The sequence below is a fragment of the Dermochelys coriacea genome, chromosome 9, assembly GCF_009764565.3.
Source record: "Dermochelys coriacea isolate rDerCor1 chromosome 9, rDerCor1.pri.v4, whole genome shotgun sequence".
NCBI lineage: Eukaryota > Metazoa > Chordata > Testudines > Dermochelyidae > Dermochelys > Dermochelys coriacea.
In genome coordinates, this window is record NC_050076.1 from 36,546,323 (window position 1) to 36,567,618 (window position 21,296).

Genomic DNA, 21,296 nt, shown 5'->3' on the forward strand with positions numbered 1-21,296 from the left:
AGACAAACTTTGGGAATTTGGGTACTTCTAGCCCCCTTCCTTTTTCTCAATTAGTGTTAAAAAAGGATAAACTCTGCTCTTCCTACCATTCATATTTTTTGTTTCCTTTCCATTGCGTGCAATCTACCTTCTCTCCCATAGCAATAAAAGGGAAAATAATCATTACATTCAGTGACCTGATTTAAAAGGATCCCAACACTATAATATAGTACACTACACAATATATAACATTCTATTCACAGTGAATTTTAGTGTCTTCTGTTTTTTTGTTTTGTTTTTAAAAAATTTGATGTCCACCCAACTGACACCCCTGTCACTTTTCTAATCTAGATGGCTCACTGATCATGAAACTAAGAGCTGATTGTGCAGATTTGAGCTGAAACGAAGATAAACTTCAAACCATATAGTATTTAGATCTTGATATTCATCTTCATCTCTAAAGTACAGAGAACCGTTTCTGGAAGTAAATAGCATATTTTCCCCTGCAAAAGAGCAACTTTTAGCTTATTACAAAATTGCTGACACTTCCCTTTAGTTCATTTCACTTCTAAAAGTTGGGAAAATTAAATCGCAGTTAGTTTGCACTAATGTGATTTTGGTATCAGCAGATGTATTTAAATTAGTCTTTTTGTTTACTGATTTTTCTGATTTACATAATCTGGGACTGCTGCAGATATTGTCCCTGCTGGTGTTATAATGCTGAGTGTGAGAAAAATAACTTCTGATGTATACCAACACCTCAGTTTCAGCCCTGAGCTTTTTGCATATAGCAGGAATTTTCTGTCCCTCAACAACATGCAGAGAAGCACAATAATCTTTATGTTTAATATAGAAGATTGTTCTCTGGATGAACTGCATTTTTAAACGATCCTGCTTCAAAAGTAAGAGACACTGCACCTTCATTTCCTTTTGTCTTTAAAAATTCAAGTAAAAGCATGTTTCAGAAATTAAATTATAGTATAAAATTAGCCAAAGTATGAAATACTGCATTTGCTTTAGCATTCAGGGAAAAGCTGTACCAAGCAATTCACTTAATAGCACATGTGATCTCAATTTAATAACTGAAGTGCCCTCAGTTAGCAGAGAATCTACTGGTGAGATATGTCCTGTATAATCCACCAGAAGAGGGAATGGATTAAATGTAGGTAAATTTTATTAATTAATAGCAAGCCATACAATGTTCATATTTTCAATCTTTTAAAATTATGATTGCCTAATGTAACTCATTTCCAGCCAAGAATAGTGGTGTTGGTTTTAGATATTTATAGCTCTTTCACTATGGACACATTCTAGACGTGCTTATTAACTCTTTTTATTAAGATTTCAAGCTATTCAAACAATAGCTGTTAGATGGAACTCCTCAGTATATCCCAGCAACTAGGGAACTGTTTTAACTTATCCAATGCTGCACTACACTACAACTGGAAATGAGCAGTCGTTTAACCCCTAAATCATAAGGTTTTTTTTTACCTGTTGTGTATTGTCTAAATGTTAAATTGTGAGCTGTCTCTGGCCAGGACTGTCTTTGCATTATATGTTTATACAGTGCCTCGTATAATGGGCCCCTAATTTCTATTTGGGGTCTTCAGGCACTGCTGCAATAGAAATAAATAGCAACAACTCTCTGCTTTTTACTGGACTTCTGCTATGGAAGCTGAAGTCATTTCATTTATTCATTTCCCAGGCTATGCAGCACTCTGGGTAGGGAGTTGCAGTGTTAGCTCTCCTACAACAGTCCACCAGCACTTTCAACCCTGTACTGAACCTCTCTGACTCTGTGGAGGTGAGAGGTCATCCTGTTTTCATGTTAGCTGAGTTGTGGCCTCTCTGGAGAGGAGACTGGCACTAGCACTAAATTATGAATGAAGGTTTGTGCCGAGGACAATTTTCAACAGGGAATTTTGTTGACACCTTTAAACTGAGTTTACTTAGGACTTCAAGCCAAATTGGAATGGAAAATCTTAGAGGAAGAAAAGGTTAGCTACTAAACCATGCAGTCCCTCCCCCTCCAAAATCTGCTTTTGCTTTAATCTCTCATTTCTCAAATTTTAATCCAATCACATACAAATCTAAGGTGCACAACAAAAATGAACCTTCCCCTACATTAATGTTTTCATATAATTTCAGTCCTCCACCTAGCACACAGCACACAATACCCATTGACATATGTTGGCTTTTGTTGCAGAGCAGGCATGTGCTACAATAATTTCTTTTCTGATGCATGTCCAAACAGGGCCCCCTTCTCCTTGTCACAAGTAAATGAATTTACTGATTAGATTATCAAGGCACCATAGTGTGTACTCAAGCCAATTCCTCTTAAAAATAAATCGTAATGAAAATATTTGTAACCTAAAATATCTGAGGGGTGCTATTGTCTAGAGAGAGGGGAGAGCACAGTTATCAGCCAGTTGGGTGGGATGTGACATAATCCTCTCTATTATTAATGAGTGCAAAGTACAGCTGGAATTTACAGCCCTGGAAAAGGGAATGACCTGAAATGTGTTTCAAAAACAATTTGCCTGCTTCAGTTTTGTTCAGGCTTACATCTAGGTGTTTATAAATGATGGATTTTCATAAGGCATAAGAACGATCCACTCATATTATCCTTGTTATCAGATATATTTGGTTCTGTTTCTTCCCCCTGCCCTGTGTTGAGTGGCACTTTCCCAGTTGTATGTACAAGCGACTGGTTTGTCAGCAGCTCATAAGTGTGTGTTTGTGTGTTTCACTACTGACTGCATTTTACAGCTTATGGATTCAGAGAGTTCTTTTTGGGCTCTCTTCTACAACTATTACTTCCTTGGGCAGCGTCATCCTTTCCCATAACCATTATAGTTCAAGCCACATGCAATGACTCTATGTGTCAGGAGTCAGTGGAACTTGACCATAGAATATATTACTGAAATTGTGAATTTTTTTTGAATGGTAGCAGATCAACACTTACAAAGCAATTTTTCCAGCTGAATTGGACTAATTGCTAATGTATGTGATTCTGCTGTTTTACTGAAGGTATTTCTTTATTAATGAGATCCATTCTGAATTCACTAAAAAGGCTATAAGTGGGCAGCCTTGAAAATATGCTCTCCTTCTTTTCCTGCCCAGTCTCTATTTGATAACATTAAATCCCCTTCTGGAAAAGTCCTATGGAATTTAATAGATAAAGATAACCTTTCTATCCTATTTTTGACCCATATAATTTCTTCACTTTATAATCTCCTGTCTGTAGAATTCTGTACAATGGTTAAAAATTCATTAATTTTCTAATAAATTTTGCACATGTTTAGAATACTTTCTCAACAACCCTATTACATCTCCATTGCTCTATAGTGGTTTCATTTCTATTAAGTTCTATAGCCCTCTCCATAAGGGATACTACCACTTGTTTAAAACATTTCCCCATTTTCTGCATTAGATTAGAAATACCCTGGCTATATTTTTTTAAAATGTAAGCAAGAGATAGCAAGGAAATGTAGAAAGAAAGAGAGGAGCAGAAAAACAAGGGATTAAAAGTGGCAGTGAAAAATTCTTGAGACACTTGCCAATATGCCTCAGTCATGATGTGTAGGGTACCATAAAGAGTGATGGAGCCAGGAAGTCTCAATGATAATTCAGTCTGCCAAGAGTGCTAGCCAGGCTGTAAGTTATAATGTGAACATCTAGCCACTAGAAACTGGAATGAGGCCAGCAATCCATTTCACACCAGTTACCACACAGCAAACAGGTATCAATAACTTTCAACCATTATTGACTTGGGCTGTATTTTAACTAGTGACTTCAAGAGGAAGGGCTCTGTATCCCGTAACCAGTCCTCTGAGCCATCTATGTCTATTCCTCTTTTGTCCTTTTAAATATGTCCTTTAAATATGGCTAATGGTAGCCAAGTCAAAACAACTAGGCTTTGTGGGGTGGCGAGCACTGGAGGAGCTCACCTGTTCACATTACAAGTTAAAAATCAGAAGAAAGAGACCCTCAAAACTGTGTAAGATTTACTTGAAATGAATCTCATGATTTTTATATCAATCTCATGATTATTTTTCCTCTGTTTTCTGATTTTGATCACTTGGGGTTGGCAGTACTGTCACAGTACCAGACAGCAAGTAGTTTTTTGCCTCAGCTGGTAAATATTGACTTGTTTTGCAAGACTGCCCTAAAGTAATATTTCAGGAATGACAATAGTAATACATTTGCTTTGGGGTTTGTTTATTTTGTATTGTACTAATATGGGTAGCCATATGGGTCTGAGCATTTGGGAAGGAGGATTTGTCAGCTGGATCATCTCATCTATTTACTTATAAATGTAAGAAAATATTTGCAGAGGTAAACAGGGCAAATATTTTACTTGCTATGGGTAGAAAAGATGTTGCTACTAACTGAACTACATGTGATCATAAGATGATTTGAGATTTTCACAAAATAAAGTTTTTAAAGTCCTGTGTTAAACTGAAATCTCTAACAGAACCTTAACTACAGTGTTGTGACCAGTTCCACCATAATATGACTTGAATCCCAATATAAATTCCATAGAGTTACTATACCGCATGTATTGGAGAATCATGAAGAAATCAGAACTTTTACTGGTGCCAACATTAAGTTCCTCAACAGCACATGCCTCTTGATTAAAACATCAGGTTATGAGAAAATCTCCTTTGTCACTGAATGGTAAACCTTGTATTGTAAAGCAATAAACTGATGAGTTCATAATTAACAACCTCTCAACAGAACCCCATATCTGCACTTGCAGATGTTTTCACTGAGCCAATCACCCACAATGGCTGCATTTATTCCACTTTTGTGTTTTTTCTTGAGGTCTGGCTGCAAACATTATCTGCTGAGCATGAATATTCTAACATGTATTTTGAAATGTGTAGTTGACTGAGCACAATTTCAATGACTGGCAAATATTTTTACTATTTAAAAAAAACCAAGTGTATGCATTCTTTTGCCTAAAGTATTTTCTCAATATCAACATATTATTGAAATTAAGTTCATTGTGAACTGTAAGTTGGTAATGAAAAGACTTTCCTTAGGCTATTTTCATTCTGATATAAACATTTTGGTAAAAGCACTTTAACATGTCCATGCACACTATTTTGTTACTCTAAGATTACACATTTTCTCTGCTAAATAGAGCTTTTAGCAGTAAATAAACCCATGGACCAAAATATTTTTCATCCTTGTTTGCAGTTACATACATTTACAAATGCCTAGCTTTTAGCTGAAGGATGTCCTATGTCCTATTTAGGACCTAAGGACATAACCATTGAAAACTACAGACAGTGCCTCCACTCAATTGCCTCCAAACCCTTAAAAATACATATTTAGAGAGAGAGAGAGAGAGAGAGAGAGAGAGAGAGAAAATATTATCTTACATTTTGCTGATGGGTTAGTCTTCAATATGTGATCTGCCATGGGGAGGAGAGGTTAGGATGACAGCTGTTCATTACAATTCCTTCTTTATTAGAAGAGCTTAATTCTGCTTTTGGCTGGCTGGCCCATATCTGCTAGCTCTAACACAGAACAGCACTACTAAAAGCTCCTCCTTCATGTTGGCATCTGTTTATTTACTCCCAATAACAAACAAAAACAAAGCTTTCCACAATGCCATTTCACGGTGCTAGAAATGGTCTGCGAGCAAGGTTAACCTCTTGAAATAGGAAGAAATACTCTTACAGCTATGTCCAAATCTTGATGAGTGGAGATTTGTAGTCACTCACACCATCAAATTAGCATGAGGGGACTTACATTTTACATGTGCATCAAGATAAAAATATTCTCTATAGAATTGGCAGCCGAGGAGTGGAAGACTGTAGGACAAAACTGTTGAATGTACAGACATAATTTTTACACTAATTTATATGTCATGTAACCCCAGTGACTTCATATGGCTGATGTGACTGTTATTTCAGTTTTCGCATGAGATTTTGAATTCATGCATTTAAAAAAAATGCTTTCCAGTTGAGTTTTTATATAGGGCAAGATAGCATGGACAAGTATAAGGATATTTAATAGGCTTAAAGCCTTTTGAATTTATGTTTCAACTATGGATGAGCTGGCAGGCAAATGCCTGTTATCATGGGTGCCTGAGGATAAACCCAAAATACTCAACCTTCTCCCGGGCACCCTGAATAGAAGATGCAACCAGGTATTTTATTCACAGAAGTGCTGGCTCCAGTAGGTGTTGCATTGTTTTCTATTAAGAGTGGCTAACACGCATGTTCCAACATTGCAACTAGATTCCCAATGAAAGCTATAATGCTTCTTAACTTTGTATTTGTAACACATAAACTCTGTAGGCAATATGGCAATGTATCGCTAATAGTTTCCTGTCATGCTGGATAGACTAGCCTTCAAACTTGAAGAAGAGTTCTGTGTAAGCTTGAAAACTTCTCTCCCTCACCAACAGAAGTTGGTCCAATAAAAGATATTACCTCACGCACGTTGTCTCTACCATAAAATATTAAGACCAGAAAAATAAGATACAACAAATCAGTATGTCCAGAAAGTAGGTGCTAACTTTGTATGAAAACATATTTAGTATTTAATCTCAGCCCTTTCTCAGCACATTATCCTTGTTTTCTTTACATAACCATTAAATACTGAGTTAAAATTAGGTCAAAAATTCTGATCAGATCAGCTGACTCAGTCCAGCAAGATGAAAGAGAGACTAAATTTTTGCTCAGTCCAATATGAGGCATGTTTTATTTCTTGTAACTTATAAATGATCCATACAATATTTCTTCCATAATTAACCTATCAACATGTGTTGAATTAATCATACCAAAAGGTACATCAATGCCACTGTTAGTGCACAAATACAATGCGATGTAGCACTCCCAACCCTTTCTCAAGAAAAATGTATAATACAAGAGCATTTTAATTTTTTGTAGGTCATTTTTCACATTGTATTTGCAGAACACTGGCACCATCTAATGCATTTCACTGAACTGTTTTACTTATCTTAAAAGGTTCTACCCATGGAACTGAGAAAATAAATAAGTTACTCCATCCTATTTTGTTAACAATCATGATCAACCTTTTTCTAAAAAGAATCATTTTATACTCAAAATGAATGGCTCCCAAAAATGGTATTATGAATTCCAGGGAATGTTTTGAAAATCGTATCCTCAGTCAGGAACACTTCTAACCCAAACAATAATATTTGTTTTGAGTTTTTTACCTTGGCACACTTCCTCATGTGGTCTCTGGTCTTTTCATGATTTTATGCTTGCATGTGTTCCCTAACAATCACTGTCGCTCTCTAGATCACATGTGCAGGAACCAAAAGTAATCTAAAAGTCCAAAGAGTTAATAGTGCAAATACTTAAGGAAAGTTGTATGAAACAAAGAGGGGAACTAATAATCCCATGCCATATTTTATGCCTGCCACTTGTCAACAGGGAACATGGATAAATCCCTTGATGTCTCCATAGGGAGTACACTTGTTTGCAATCAACTTAAGTGGCTTTTGATGTCATTGCTCTTTTAGACAAGTCAGATTTCTTGTAGATTATCACAGTTTTCAGTTCTCCTAATAAAAGGGGAGAATGGCACCCTCCCCCTTTCCCACCCCAGACTATGTGCAGGGAAGCCTGTGGGAGGGAGCTAAAGGGAAGGAAAACTCCATCAGGATTCCTTTGAGGAAATCCTTATAACTTGTTTCCTAGCCCATGGAACATTCAGAAAGAGGCCAGGGCCATTTTCAAAGAGTTTTTGTGCCTCCATGCAGATGTGGTGCCCCTCAGACATACCAGCACCCTGGCTGTGTCTCCCCACTGCAAGCACTTCTGAAGCCAGCAACAGCTCCAAGGAGGATCCCTGCTGTTATGGAGGGCTCCATCAGAATGGTACGGTAGCCTCAGGTTATATTATCCTTCCTGAAAGACCACTGGGTGGCATGATGCAAATCCATCCCCATATCTACTTCCACCCAACACACTCCTGACTCCTTTCTGCCTGAGAAAGGAGAGATTATTACCCCACTGACCCATGCCTGGCACACAAATCTGGGAAGCATGGTCTGGCTGTGGGTGGTTGGCCTGTTTCCTCAGCCCAGGATGGACTCATTTCCACACCCATGTCTTTCTGGGCACAGTTTGATTGTTTGGTGGCTGAATTGAAAAATTAAAAACTAACTAACTAACTAACTAAATAAAACAACCCCAACAATTAGTTCATTTTGACTCTGGTGAATTTTTTTTATCACCAAAACAAAGTGTCCAAATGGTTTGAATGACTTTGACATTTAAACAAAAATCTTTTTTTCCCCAGCTGAAACAATTTGCCAAATGCTCTGTTTGCCATCCACTAACTAAAAACAAAACCAAGACATTAACACCTTTCTTGTGGTTTCCTTGTTTCTTTGTTTACACCAGGGAAGTTTATCAACAAATTTCCCCTATTGCTAGGATCAGTTTAGCTCCACCTGGGGCATTTTATTTTAGATAGGCTGCCTGCTGCCATGGCATGTAGGTGACAGTGAATAGGGGTGCTAGTAACTAATAACTCATCTACACTAGCGCTCCAGAGCACCCAACATGGAGATCAGCCAGCATTAGCAGCAACAGGCCATATTCCTCTAGGGCAGATGTGGCTTCTGTGTCTTTTCTTCCTTCCCAAGTGTGACATCTGTGGAACTGTCTGTGTTAGTGTGTTGTACAGACATTTACCTGCTAAAATCCAACAGTGGGTAAGTTGTGTGTGTGTGTGTGTGAGTGAGTGTACGAGAGAGGGAAAGAACAAATATATACATTATATAGCTTGTTTGCTTAAATACATAGAAAGAATAGAAAGGAAACCAAGATGGCACAAATTAAACAAAAGCACAACCAGCATAAACCAAAACAGAAAACTAACCTGCTTTCCTTATGGCCAGTTAATGTAACCTTATGTTACAACAAACCTAACTTCATATGTTATCAGCTGAACCACCAAAAAAACTACATTCTCCACTCCCAAACATTCTGAAGCACTCTAAATACAGTATGTCCCACAAATCCCTGTCAGGATATCCTATCCTCAGAAGATTCCAAAATGCACATTTGATTACGGATCGCTGTCCGCCTACCACGTCACACTGTCTTTTCCCTCTTCCCCAAAAACAAAAGTAGCATTCAAACAGAAAATCCAAAGGCATCAGCAAACATGGCAGTCACAATTTCGGCTTTTGTTGCTTTTCCACCCAGTGCACCAGATCTACTTCTATTGCTCTATTAACATTCCATCAGCATTAATGGACAATTAATTAAGGTGTCCCTGGAATGTTCAGCAGCATAGCAGGTCTGCTTTACCTATACAGTGCAAGGTACATTTTGCAACATTTAATCACTTATATTACTATGCTGAAGATTCACACTGGGGGAAATATTCAAAGGACCTCCTATCTGTGTGTGTTCAAATCCTTCATCTGTATATGCAAGTTTAGCACTTAGATGGGTGGTTTGTATTTATTCAATTTGTCGTTTCCCTCAAATCAATGGCAGATTTGCATATGTAAATATGTCTTTTGCTCATCCTTTTTTCCTGTCCGTGAAAGTTCATAGTTCTCATTGACATCCATGGGAATTTGACGCTAGATCCAGTAAGCACTCTGTTCTTAAACTGCACATTAAAATCTATGGGAGTTCGGTATATAGAATATTTACAGAATCAGACCTTTTGTGCATATATGGGGTCTAATCCATTTCCATTAAAATGAATGATAAAGCTTCTGATGGCTTCAGAGAGAGCAGGATGATGAAGAGATGCCATAAATAGCAAATAAATTCTCTGAGTTCTTTGATATTATTAAAGTAAAATTTTTATATAACAGCATCAAATCAAGAATAATCTATTTTGAGCCACAAGGAATATTCCCTAATGTCCCAATCCTGCAAACACATAGGAATATATTTAACTTTACACAAGATGTTCCACTAGAAGGATTACTTATATGCATAAGTTACATATTTGAAAGTGTTTGTAGGATCAGTTCCTAACTCTCCCAAGAAATGCAATTTAATTCACATCAATCTAACTTTTATTTAGAAATCACACTGGTGAGGGTCCCAAACTCATACCTTTGGTTAGGGATATAGTCTGTTAGTTAAGAGTATCATCTTTCTCAGATTTCTGAGGACAGAGCCACTTTGTCATTCATGCATACTGTAAAACATATGAGATGAACAGCTCAGTGTGGGGCCAGATCCTCAGCTGGTGTAAATCAGCATTAGCTATAGAGCTGTTACTAGAGCTATGCTTATTTGTACCAGCTCAAGGTCTGGCCCTTTACTTTTCAATCAGTATTATGGACCATGTATCTGAAGCCAATAGTCAATGGGATTATTTTCTCATGGCCACTTCCTGGAAAACCATGTTCTTTTTATTGATATATTTACCGTTTTATTGCTTCTTCTTGTTTTCGGCGTTTTTCATTCTTTTCTTTCAAGTAAGCCAGGTTTGTTTCATTCCTCATGCGATCATTTTCTCGAGCAATGTCTGATGCATTCTGTATAACCAAGCCATCATAGGCCTTCATCCCCATATCTTCAATATACTGGAGAAAAGTGCCCAACGTGACCTCCTCCTGATTAGAACTCATCATCTTGCAGGAGATAATGGACGAAGGAAAGCAACACTTTCTGCAGGTTGAAAGACACATGATACCTTAATCAGTGAGCACATAGCTTACAATTTATTACATATAATATGTTGTCAGCAGCAATTTGCAGCGTTTGGCAGGAAATATTTTTGAGGCCAGCCTCCTACCTAAATTTATAGTAAACAAAGCAAAACAAAACAACCCCCTTTTCATTTAAGTTACCCAGAACCATCAGGTTATGGACAATGTAAGCTTGTGTTATCGTGTGATCTTAATACTGTTTCTCTGCTCCCCTTTCCCTCCTCCTATTCCAATTGTTTATTACATTCGCTAAAATGTATCTTGTCCTTGAGTTGATTGTAAACTCTTCAAGGCAAGGACCTGGGTTCCTTTGTGTTTGTACAGTGCTCAGCACAGTGGAGTAAGGAGCCTACCTCAGGTCCTAGGTTCATCTTATTTACTAATGTTTTTAAATCACACTTTGAAGTGCCATTTATAAAGAGTTAATAAATGATTGTAAGATATTAATCATAAATAGCATGCATTGTATTGCTATAAACATAGGGGTTATACATGGTTGTAAGCCATAGTTTCAAGCAATTTATTGGACTCTATAACAATTGGTTATTTATTAATATATATTAACCATTTGTCAATCCTTTAGAAATAGAATCTTCATATAAAGTGTGAACATTTTTTCTGTCTTAGGTTCTCATATGGTCTCCATCATCTCACAGTCTTTGTAGCTATCCTCACAGTGCCCAATGAGAGAAGTACTATTATCCCCATTTCACAGAGGGAGAATTGAGGCACAGAAAAACTAAAGTAACTTGTCCAAAGTCATGCAGGATCTGGGTTGTATGAGGAGGAAGGATGGTATCATTTTTCAGACAAGGACTGAGTCTATGTAACCATAATGCAGCATAAGAACAATGCCAGGACAATGAGAACACCTTAACTGATCTTACTGATCAGGCAATGTGAGTTCTGTCTGAACGTGGACTGTAGCATAGGATCCACTGTTTAACTAGCATCAAAATATTTCCTCTCATTGTTATATAGTGTTATGTTTCCAGGCCCCTTTCAGCATTGTTTCATGCTGTTGGATAAGTAAAATTCTCATGTGGACAGTTATTAGTTTTAAACCCAAAATGAAGATCTCTGATAGATTCCAATAATCCCTGTGCACCTGTGGGCACAGCCTAGACCATGAGACAAATTCACAAAGGAAACCAAACTGGGAAAGGTAGAGGTCCTCCCCTTCCCACCAACCAAAAAGAATCTTCTTTTCCTTTTAGTAATTTTAGCTGTTACTGGTAGCAAAAGTCAGTCAGATTTCAGATGGAAATATTTTTGGTGTCCCATTAAATACAGACAATTTCATTGCCTTTACTTCCCTTTTTTTACAAAACAAAAAATATAAATATAAAAATGACTTTAGAGTAACATTAAAGTTGGGCAGTTAAAATCTTAAAAGTCAGAAAGGACTAAGGCCCCAATCATGCAATCTATTCCCTGCAGGGAAGCCCTCTGCACCCATGCAGAAGTCCCCCTTTTAAATCCACTGGGGCTCTGTGTGGGCACAGGAGTCTCTCTGCATAGAACAATATGCGGGATCAGCACCTATCTTAAAGATCTAAGAGCAGAGTCAACCTGGCAGCCTTGTTTTTGTGCAATTTCACTGGTGTTTCAACAGAAGTGAATTTGGACCAACATGGCTACCTTCATAATATTGTGAGTTATGGAACTGTAGGGCATGAGAAGGCAGCCCTTACTCAGACAAACCTCCTTTTGCCTTCAATTTAAATTCTGCTTGATTATGGAACACAGGACTAGACTCAGAATTGTTCTGTCTCCAGAGTTTGTTTTCTTTTAACTAGAGATTTAGAATCTAGTCCCTTCCCTTATTTTAAGGTTATTTACATTTAGCCAAACACTTTCTGGGTATGTCTACGCAGCATTTTGGAACAAGTGGGAGTGAGCCTCCCAGCCTGGGTCAACAGACTTGGGGTAGCAGGGCTCACACTAGCACTCTAACTATAGCTGTATAGAGAGTGTTTGGAAGCTGTGGTTCAAGTTCTGAAGCCTAGGAAGGGGGATGGAATTCAGAGCCCAAACTCCATCCCAGACTGCAACTTCAAAGTGCTGTCTATACAGCTATTCTTAGAGCGCTAACACTAGCCCCCCTAGCCTGAGTCTGTTGACCTGGGCTGGAAGGCTTGCCCCCATTCGATCCAAAATGCTGCATACACATACTCTTTCAGCGTACATAAAACAATAGCACATGTGGTAGTGATAGAGTTCCTTTAAGGTAAGGTTCATTCAACCATGAAATCCTGACTCCATTAAGTTAAAGGAAGTTTTGCCAATGGTTTCACTGGGGACAGAATTTCACCCTTGAAGAATATATTTACTGTATGTTGATGAGGCTTTGGGGGCTGATCCAAAGTTCATTGGTCAATAGAAAGAGTCCCAATGACTTCAGTTGACTTTGGATCAGGCCCTAAAGAATTATTAAATGGAGAATTATTCTGATCTTTTTCACTGAGGCATCCAGAACTTAATTTGTTTATTACATGTCCTCCACATGACTTGGTTACTGCATTTTATTCCGTGTTCTCTTTTTCTGAGACCTAAAATATGCAGGCATTAAACAATATAAAAGAGCTGCTTAGGTAAGGCTCACGTTACGAAGAATTTTATTTTTTATTTATATTAAGCCCGAGGTCAAAGCAATATGGACAAGGCAAACATACGTGTGCTCAATAGAGATGAGTCTCTGTTTTGCTGTATGCAGTGGCCAGATATTTTATTATATTGTGTTATTGTATTAGTTACTATTTATTACTGATCATGTAGATAGCACTGTACATTTCTTTGGTGTTTTAGAAACATAGAATAAGACGTATTCCCTGCCACAAATAGTTTACAATTTAAGGATGCAATTTTGCAAACACTACTAATCACAGTTCTAACTACTGTCATAGTCCCATTGAAGCCCACTCCTGCAATCACTTTATACCAAGCATATCACTGTCTGCTTAATCCCAAAGCATTCAGTGTGTTGCATTGACATCAGTGGCACTACATATTAAAATAAGTAGTGAGATCAGTAGCAAGTGTTTGCTGGATCAGATCCTAAGTATCTGGTATAATTTTTGAATTTTGCAATCACATGGCATATGCCAGTATTTGAAACTTGTATCTGCCATGCTTAAATAGGGCATAAACTTCAAACAGCTGGACCAGTCAAAGTTTAGAGTACGTATTACTGTAAACATAGTTACTTTATTAATCTATCCTGTGTAATATGACAGACTGATTTTTGTTAATGCACAATTGTGTTGCTTCAGACATTTTATTACTTGAATATCCAGACTGGTGAGAATGTGTAACCAATACATGTGGCCCTTTGAGTCATAATATACATGGTCTGTCACTCTCTCTTGGTAATGTAGGTTGTGGACAACACTGATCAACTGCTGACCAAAGGTTTTAATTTCTGGTAAACTCAGACAACAAACCATTTCCAGTCATCTATCAGAGGAGATAAAAGTCAAGCAAGTATTCTGTTTGAGTACATTTACATTTGATTACACATCTGTAAATCACTAAATATGTATTGTAAGCCTGAGGTGAGACAACATTCTGTCATCCCTGTTGTGCATATAGTGCTCCTGGAGTTTTAATTAGCTGGTGATGAGGGGAAGAGAATCATAGGGCCACTTGCATAATCAAGATTTCAGAGTAGCAGCCGTGTTAGTCTGTATTCGCAAAAAGAAAAGGAGTACTTGTGGCACCTTAGAGACTAACAAATTTATTTGAGCATAAGCTTAGTTCCGATGAAGTGAGCTGTAGCTCATGAAAGCTTATGCTCAAATAAATTTGTTAGTCTCTAAGGTGCCACAAGTACTCCTTTTCTTTTTGCATAATCAACTTGCTTTCAGTGCATTTGATTTTTGAAACCGGAAAATACTGGCTAATTGTGATACGGAGATTGCTTAATTTGGAAAATTCTCTTATACCACTTTCCACCCCTCTCTGCATGGATATATATACATGGGGAGGGCTGTTTCAAAAACAGCTACATCAGCCTAATTCTGCTCCCAGTGAAGTCAATGGTATGGAATGGTAATGATAAGTCAATGCCACTGATTTCATTGAGCACTTTTGGCAATCCATCCTACAGTGAGGACATAACTAAAAAGTATCTAAGGCACACACTTCATTTCATAAAAATTACATGAAAGGCAAATGTGTCAGTTACAATAAATCTGGTCATTTTCTCAAGTGTAGCTGTATATGCTGGATGATTTGGCAAGCCTATAAAGACTGGTCCTATATTTATCCCCATAAATTTGCTATGTTACTGTGAATACCATTATATTTATTAATGTACACAATAGAATAGAATGCAAAAATGTAACAAATTGATGTTCCATAATATCATTGAGTAAGCATTCTGGGGAGGGCCTTGAAAGTTAATCACTGTACATTAACAGGACAGGTTTCAGAGTAGCACCCGTGTTAGTCTGTATTCGCAAAAAGAAAAGGAGTACTTGTGGCACCTTAGAGACTAACAAATTTATTTGAGCATAAGCTTTCGTGAGCTACAGCTCACTTCATCGGATGCATTTGGTGGCAAATACAGTGGGGAGATTTATATACACATACAGAGAACATGAAACAATGGGTTGTATCATACACACTGTAAGGAGAATGATCACTCAAGATGTTTTTAAAGTTTTTTTGTTGAAGGATAGCCACCCTCAGGTCTGTAATCGAGTGACCGGAGAGACTGAAGTGTTCTCCGACTGGTTTTTGAATGTTATAATTCTTGACGTCTGATTTGTGTCCATTTATTCTTTTACGTAGAGAATGTCCAGTTTGACCAATGTACATGGCAGAGGGGCATGCCACAAGGGGCCACAACAGTGGTTCCCGTAACCCACCCAGCAATATTGTTAATCTATCCAACTATACTCTTAGCCCAGCAGAAGAATCTGTCCTATCTCGGGGCCTCTCCTTTTGCCCCTCCACCCCCACAAACATGATACAGTTCTGTGGTGACCTAGAATCCTATTTTCAACGTCTCCGACTGAAGGAATATTTCCAACATACCTCTGACCAACTTATTAACCCACAGAGACCTTCCTACCAACACTACAAAAAGAAGGATTCTGGGTGGACTCCTCCTGAAGGTCGAAACAGCAGACTGGACTTCTACATAGAGTGCTTCCGCCGACGTGCATGGGCTGAAATTGTGGAAAAGCAGCATCACTTGCCCCATAACCTCAGCCATGCAGAACACAATGCCATCCACAGCCTCAGAAACAACTCTGACATCATAATAAAAAAGGCTGACAAATCAGACGTCAAGAATTATAACATTCAAAAACCAGTCGGAAAACACTTCAAACTCTCCAGTCACTCGATTACAGACCTAAGAGTGGCTATCCTTCAACAAAAAAGCTTCAAAAACAGACTCCAATGAGAGACTGCTGAATTGGAATTAATTTGCAAACTGGATGCTATTAACTTAGGCTTGAATAGAGACTGGGAATGTATGAGTCATTACACAAAGTAAAACTATTTCCCCATGTTATTTCTCCCCCCCACCCCACCCCCCACTGTTCCTCAGATGTTCTTGTTAACCGTAGGAAATGGCCTACCTTGCTTGTCACCATGAAAGGTTTTCCTCCTTCCCCCCCCCCCCGCTGCTGGTGATGGCTCATCTTAAGTGATCACTCTCCTTACAGTGTGTATGATAAAACTCATTGTTTCATGTTCTCTGTATGTGTATATAAATCTCCCCACTGTATTTGCCACCAAATGCATCCGATGAAGTGAGCTGTAGCTCACGAAAGCTTATGCTCAAATAAATTTGTTAGTCTCTAAGGTGCCACAAGTACTCCTTTTCTATTAGCAGGACAGTTTTTTGCAGTTCGGGCAAGACAACCCCTTCTTCAAAAAAACATCAAGATCTGAAAGTCTCATCACCTTCTTCTCTCCTCCAAGTCAAAGTTGAGAGACATTATGAGGGCAACATGGAGTAGCTTACAGTGACACTGCCCATGCAATCAGCTGTCCGCATGAAAGAAATTAAACTAGATTTTTGCCAAATCTTCTACAAATGCATACAGTTTACTGGCAAGTGCAAGTAGTTCCCTGACTGATTTTTGCCTATTAACAGGACTGAATATAAGAGAATTGTAATACTTCAGATGTGATTTTTGAAAATGTGGGTAAATAATGCATGTTTCACAAAGCTGCTATGACATACTCTAGTATATCTTTATACATTTGAAATACAATTTTGTATTTGATCTGATGCATAATATACAGAATCCTAGTATTAAAAAACTAACACCCGTCCAGAAAATGCACAATCTATGTGTGAGGAATGCTAAAGTCAGACTACTAAGTGCAGTGATTGCATGTAATATCATGCTGTTGCTATGTTGTAAAATTCAGAGAAGTGGCTCCACCTTTATTCATGGTTAGGCCACCCCAAGAATCTTCACAGTTGCTTTTCACCCTGCCTGATAGCCTCAAAATGCAGCTGTGCTACATTGAAAACTGGCAATGTTGACGTTAAACTGAAGGAGCTTGTTTAAATAGTGACAAAGGCACTGATTGCTTTCTTCTCAAATCAATGGGAGGCATTTTGTTTTTTTTAAACATAGGAGGACTAAGGCTGACAGAACTCAACAGTGATGTAGTACATGTCATGAATCCAACCCTGGATTCGTGGGGGATATGTATTCCACTTCATTCCTGCTTTCCTCCCTGCATACTCACGCTCCTCTCTTTTACATCCCATTCACTCTAGTGTTACTTGTCAGCTATCTCAGCAAAATACAACATTTCAAAAGCATTTTGCAGAGATCAAGAATGCTAAATTGCCACCCTGCTCTTTGAGTTTGTGCTGCAGTGTTCCAGTTGCTTGCAAGGCAATAAGTGAAAAGTAGACAGACCACATCCGATTTTCACAAACTGATGACAACAGCCCCATTAATAAGGGCCTCATGGTATTAGGGGGTAGGACTATACTTTTCCGTCTCCGAAAGAAGTGACTGCAAATACATCAGCAAATGGAAACCTGCCTTCCATGAAATCACTTCTATACCTCTCATAATATTTCTACCCCTGTGCCAGGCAAGCTTCCATATGTTAAATATTTGATCTGATTAATTGTTAAAAAGAGAAGCATGAACAAGCAATGCATCAATAAAAGGCAAATAACGAACAGGCATGTTGTTTGCCTAAGTAGTACTACACTAGATTCTAATGTCAAATAGAGAGCAAAGTCTCTATGAATTAGGCACTCAGGCTTTACTAAGTCATACCATGTAGTTTGGTTATTTTTGTTATTAAATAGAAGCTAATTTAGTCTTAAATGCAAATAATTTTTACAAGCTATCTTTGCTAAGATTACATACTATCCATCTTGCACTCATTACACTGCACAATATGAGTGATATGCACCAGCATCTGAGTGAAAGACACAGAAGCTAAATGATGCTAAAACCTTCACTTGAAGAGGTTAAAACTGGCTCTTTGGGAAGAATAAAAAAAACTGCTATGTATATATAAGAAAGTAGCCTGTGGCTATAAACTTTCACCTTTCAAGTGTAAAGGTCATTCGATCAAGAGTTTAAAAAAAACAAAAAATACCCCCAAAACATTGGAATTTGAGTCACTTCATGCTGCATTTTGGGCAGCAGAAAGATCATTGCCTACAATGTCTCCTCTCTGCGTTAGAATTTAGAGAGCTGTTATTGTTTACTTTGCAATAAGACACTTTGATCAAGGTGCCTTTTCAAAAAGATAGAATATGTTTCACCAAAATACATGTATTAAAATGTAACAAATCTGCATTTGTGACAGCAAGCACTCAGTGTAATTATGAGATTTAGATTATCCTGATACTACTGGGGAGAATTAGAAAAACGTTACGGGCAAACATAGATGTGTATTTGAACTTAGAATAAAGAAAGAAAGAAAGAAAGAAAGAAAGAAAGAAAGAAAGAAAGAAAGAAAGAAAGAATCAGCTTCTTGTGTATGTGATATTTTTCCTTCTTTAAGAAAATGAAATGGAGATTTTACTACTAAGAGTAATGTATTAAGATGTTGTAAACAATTAATAGTGTGGCATGTCTGATAAGTAACTAACACAGATGTTCTGAATCATATCAATTAATACATCAGAATATAGCAAATAATGTTTTAATAATTTAGCTCTGCTTTTTACAAATGAAAAATCCAGATCAAAATGTTCCTATTATAAACATAGCTAATGTGTGTAGGTACATAAAATAGTCTGAGATACATTTACAGCATTGTTTAGTTAAGAAATAGTTTGATTAATCTGCTAAAAACAGATAAGCAAACTTTGGCTTTAGACATCCCTGACTACAAATTATTTCAGTTTTGTAAGTATAATTTTTTAACCTTCTCTAATTAGCACTGTATTCTATTAACATGCTCAGAGAATTTTTAAAAATATGTACATACCAAAATTTAAGTCCACGGGGACTGCTAAGTGCAATAATCAAAGGTGACTTTTGTCTGTAAAAGCCCTTTCCTGTGGTTATCTCAGTGCAGTCTGAAGGAATATTTCAGCACCATAAGAAACAGATTTGCAATTAGGCTCAGTTTTTCTTCAGTTAAAGTGCATTAAATCTTGTTGGCAAAGATGCCCAGATTGTAGAATTCTGCATCACTAGAAGTCAGTGGTATGTTAAAGATCTTCCCCTTGGTATAGGATTAAAATGGCCTTTAAAGTTTGCTTTTAAAAATGCAGTGGCAAGAGAAGACAGGTGCTTGCTTCTTTAAATCCACATTCAGAGAACAGAGGGCATAGATAATGGGAGGGTACAAACAGCATCCTGCTTTCGGTCCAGCTGAGAAGAAACTGGATGATGTTTACCCACTTTACAACGTAGAAGATTACACCACCGTCATATGCAATAATACACAGATTGCTAAGGTGCCTCATTTGAATGTATTCTGTGGAGACAAAAATAAATGAAAAAAAGGAATAGAAAACATCCTATCCAAATGGCTTCTTGCAGCAGAAAAGATGCTCTCTCTTTCATTGCCACTCAGATACAGAAGGTTTGAAGCAGTCTAGCTTGTGGCATCGTCTCTCTCCCCCGTGACTTACAGGCAGGCTTGCTCACTCCAGCTGCCTTAGTCTGTTGATGCTGCTGTTGATTAATCAGGGATTCTCAAACAAAGAGCAAGCCTACCTTCTGATATAAGCAGTAATCTGGTTCTCCTCTCTTTCTGCAATCCGCTTATATTCAGCAGCCAAGCAGCCAGCATTCTAGTACCTTGGATAGTTCCTGCTCACTAGGCCCATTGGAAAACGGTTGAGAAGAAGCAAGTGAAGAAATGACAAGAGACCAGAAAACAGCATCATTCTACTTCAGATTTCAGCTCCCGGGGGTTCAGTTGCTCATTAAAGCCTCCTATCTAGGCAACAGATCTCTCTTTTATCTCCACTGTACTGTAGTCTGATTAGCAAATAATCCAGTGGAAAAAAATCTGCATTAACAACACCGTACATCATATTTAGCCTCTGTAGGTAGGAAGAATATGAAACACACACACCTTAAAAGAAAAAGAAAAAAAACTGTTCTTCCTTGGAGAATGTGTAAGTTAACCTTTAGCCCATGTTATGGATCAAGGAAATGAGCAGCCACTTAAACGGAACATCTAGGTCTCAGTTTGATACCTCATATTGATATATCTTTTGCACTCACCCTCACTGTAAAGCAGTGCAAGGCACACAATTACTGCTGACGCAGATTAGGCTGCTGCTTGGGGAAAGATGGGAGGAGCTTTTTAACCTCATCAAAACAACCTTCCACCACCTGCTCCCATTGCATGAGAACAAAACTATCCTACTTGGACAGAATAAGCGTGATCTGTATGCTGCTTGCTTTTTTTTTCCCCATGAGAGACACACTCAAGAATCCAGCATGCAGCATTATCAATATCCAGAATGTAATTATGCAGTTATATATCTCCCTAAATTTGCAAACTCACTTTCTCAAGGAAGACTTTTATTTGTGTTTCTTAATTTTTCACCATATAATTTTATTTGCTCATCTTCTATTTGCTCTTCCTGGAATTAATGCAGCTCGTCTTTGTCACCCAAAGCTGCTAGATCAGACACAAAGCAAAGGCGCTCAGTCCTAAACTGTGAAGCCAGTGAAAATGGAGATGTCAAAATGTACACAAGAATGTAAGTTACACCATTGTCTAACATCAATTCCTCCCCCCTTTCCCGCACCGCCCCTGCACACTGAATCAGTCACTTCTTTACCTTGCATGAATTTTAAATCTAATATTATAATAATGTTTGAATAATTTTAGAAAAAAATAAGAAGTGAGGCTCACTGGATAAATTCCCATCAAATTGGTGCATATACACTGCAAAAGCAATATTACTATGCACCTGAATACTAGCAGTAAGCAGCCCCTTAGACAGGACACACACATGCCTTACTGATAGGAATAATTTGTGCAGATTCATTATGTCTATGCTGGAACATTGGAGCGTGCTCTGTTTAGGCATTTCTCATATCCACCCAGAAGCTTTAACTGGAGCAAAAGCTAACTGCAAGCTTCCTGAATAGTGAAATGACTTGGTATATGAGCTCCAGCGTTAGAAGCACGTGCTACTAAAAATTGTCTAAACAGTAATAAT

General features: G+C 37.8%; 1 protein-coding gene across 2 annotated transcripts in view; it reads right to left on the reverse strand.

Moving 5' to 3' along the window:
• Positions 1-21,080, reverse strand: part of NYAP2 (neuronal tyrosine-phosphorylated phosphoinositide-3-kinase adaptor 2) — a 209,813-nt gene extending 188,733 nt beyond the window's left edge. The window contains exons 1-3 of one of the 2 annotated variants that reach the window (XM_043492308.1): positions 19,831-21,080; positions 19,094-19,588; positions 10,374-10,616 (exon numbers count right to left, since the gene is read on the reverse strand). In XM_043492308.1, the coding sequence (XP_043348243.1) occupies positions 10,374-10,579 (206 nt within the window). In that variant the 5' untranslated portion in view covers positions 10,580-10,616; positions 19,094-19,588; positions 19,831-21,080. Of the gene's footprint in view, positions 1-10,373; positions 10,617-19,093 lie in introns of both variants that reach the window. The other variant, XM_038415162.2, reaches the window with a different exon arrangement.
• Between the last annotated feature and the right edge of the window lie 216 nt (positions 21,081-21,296).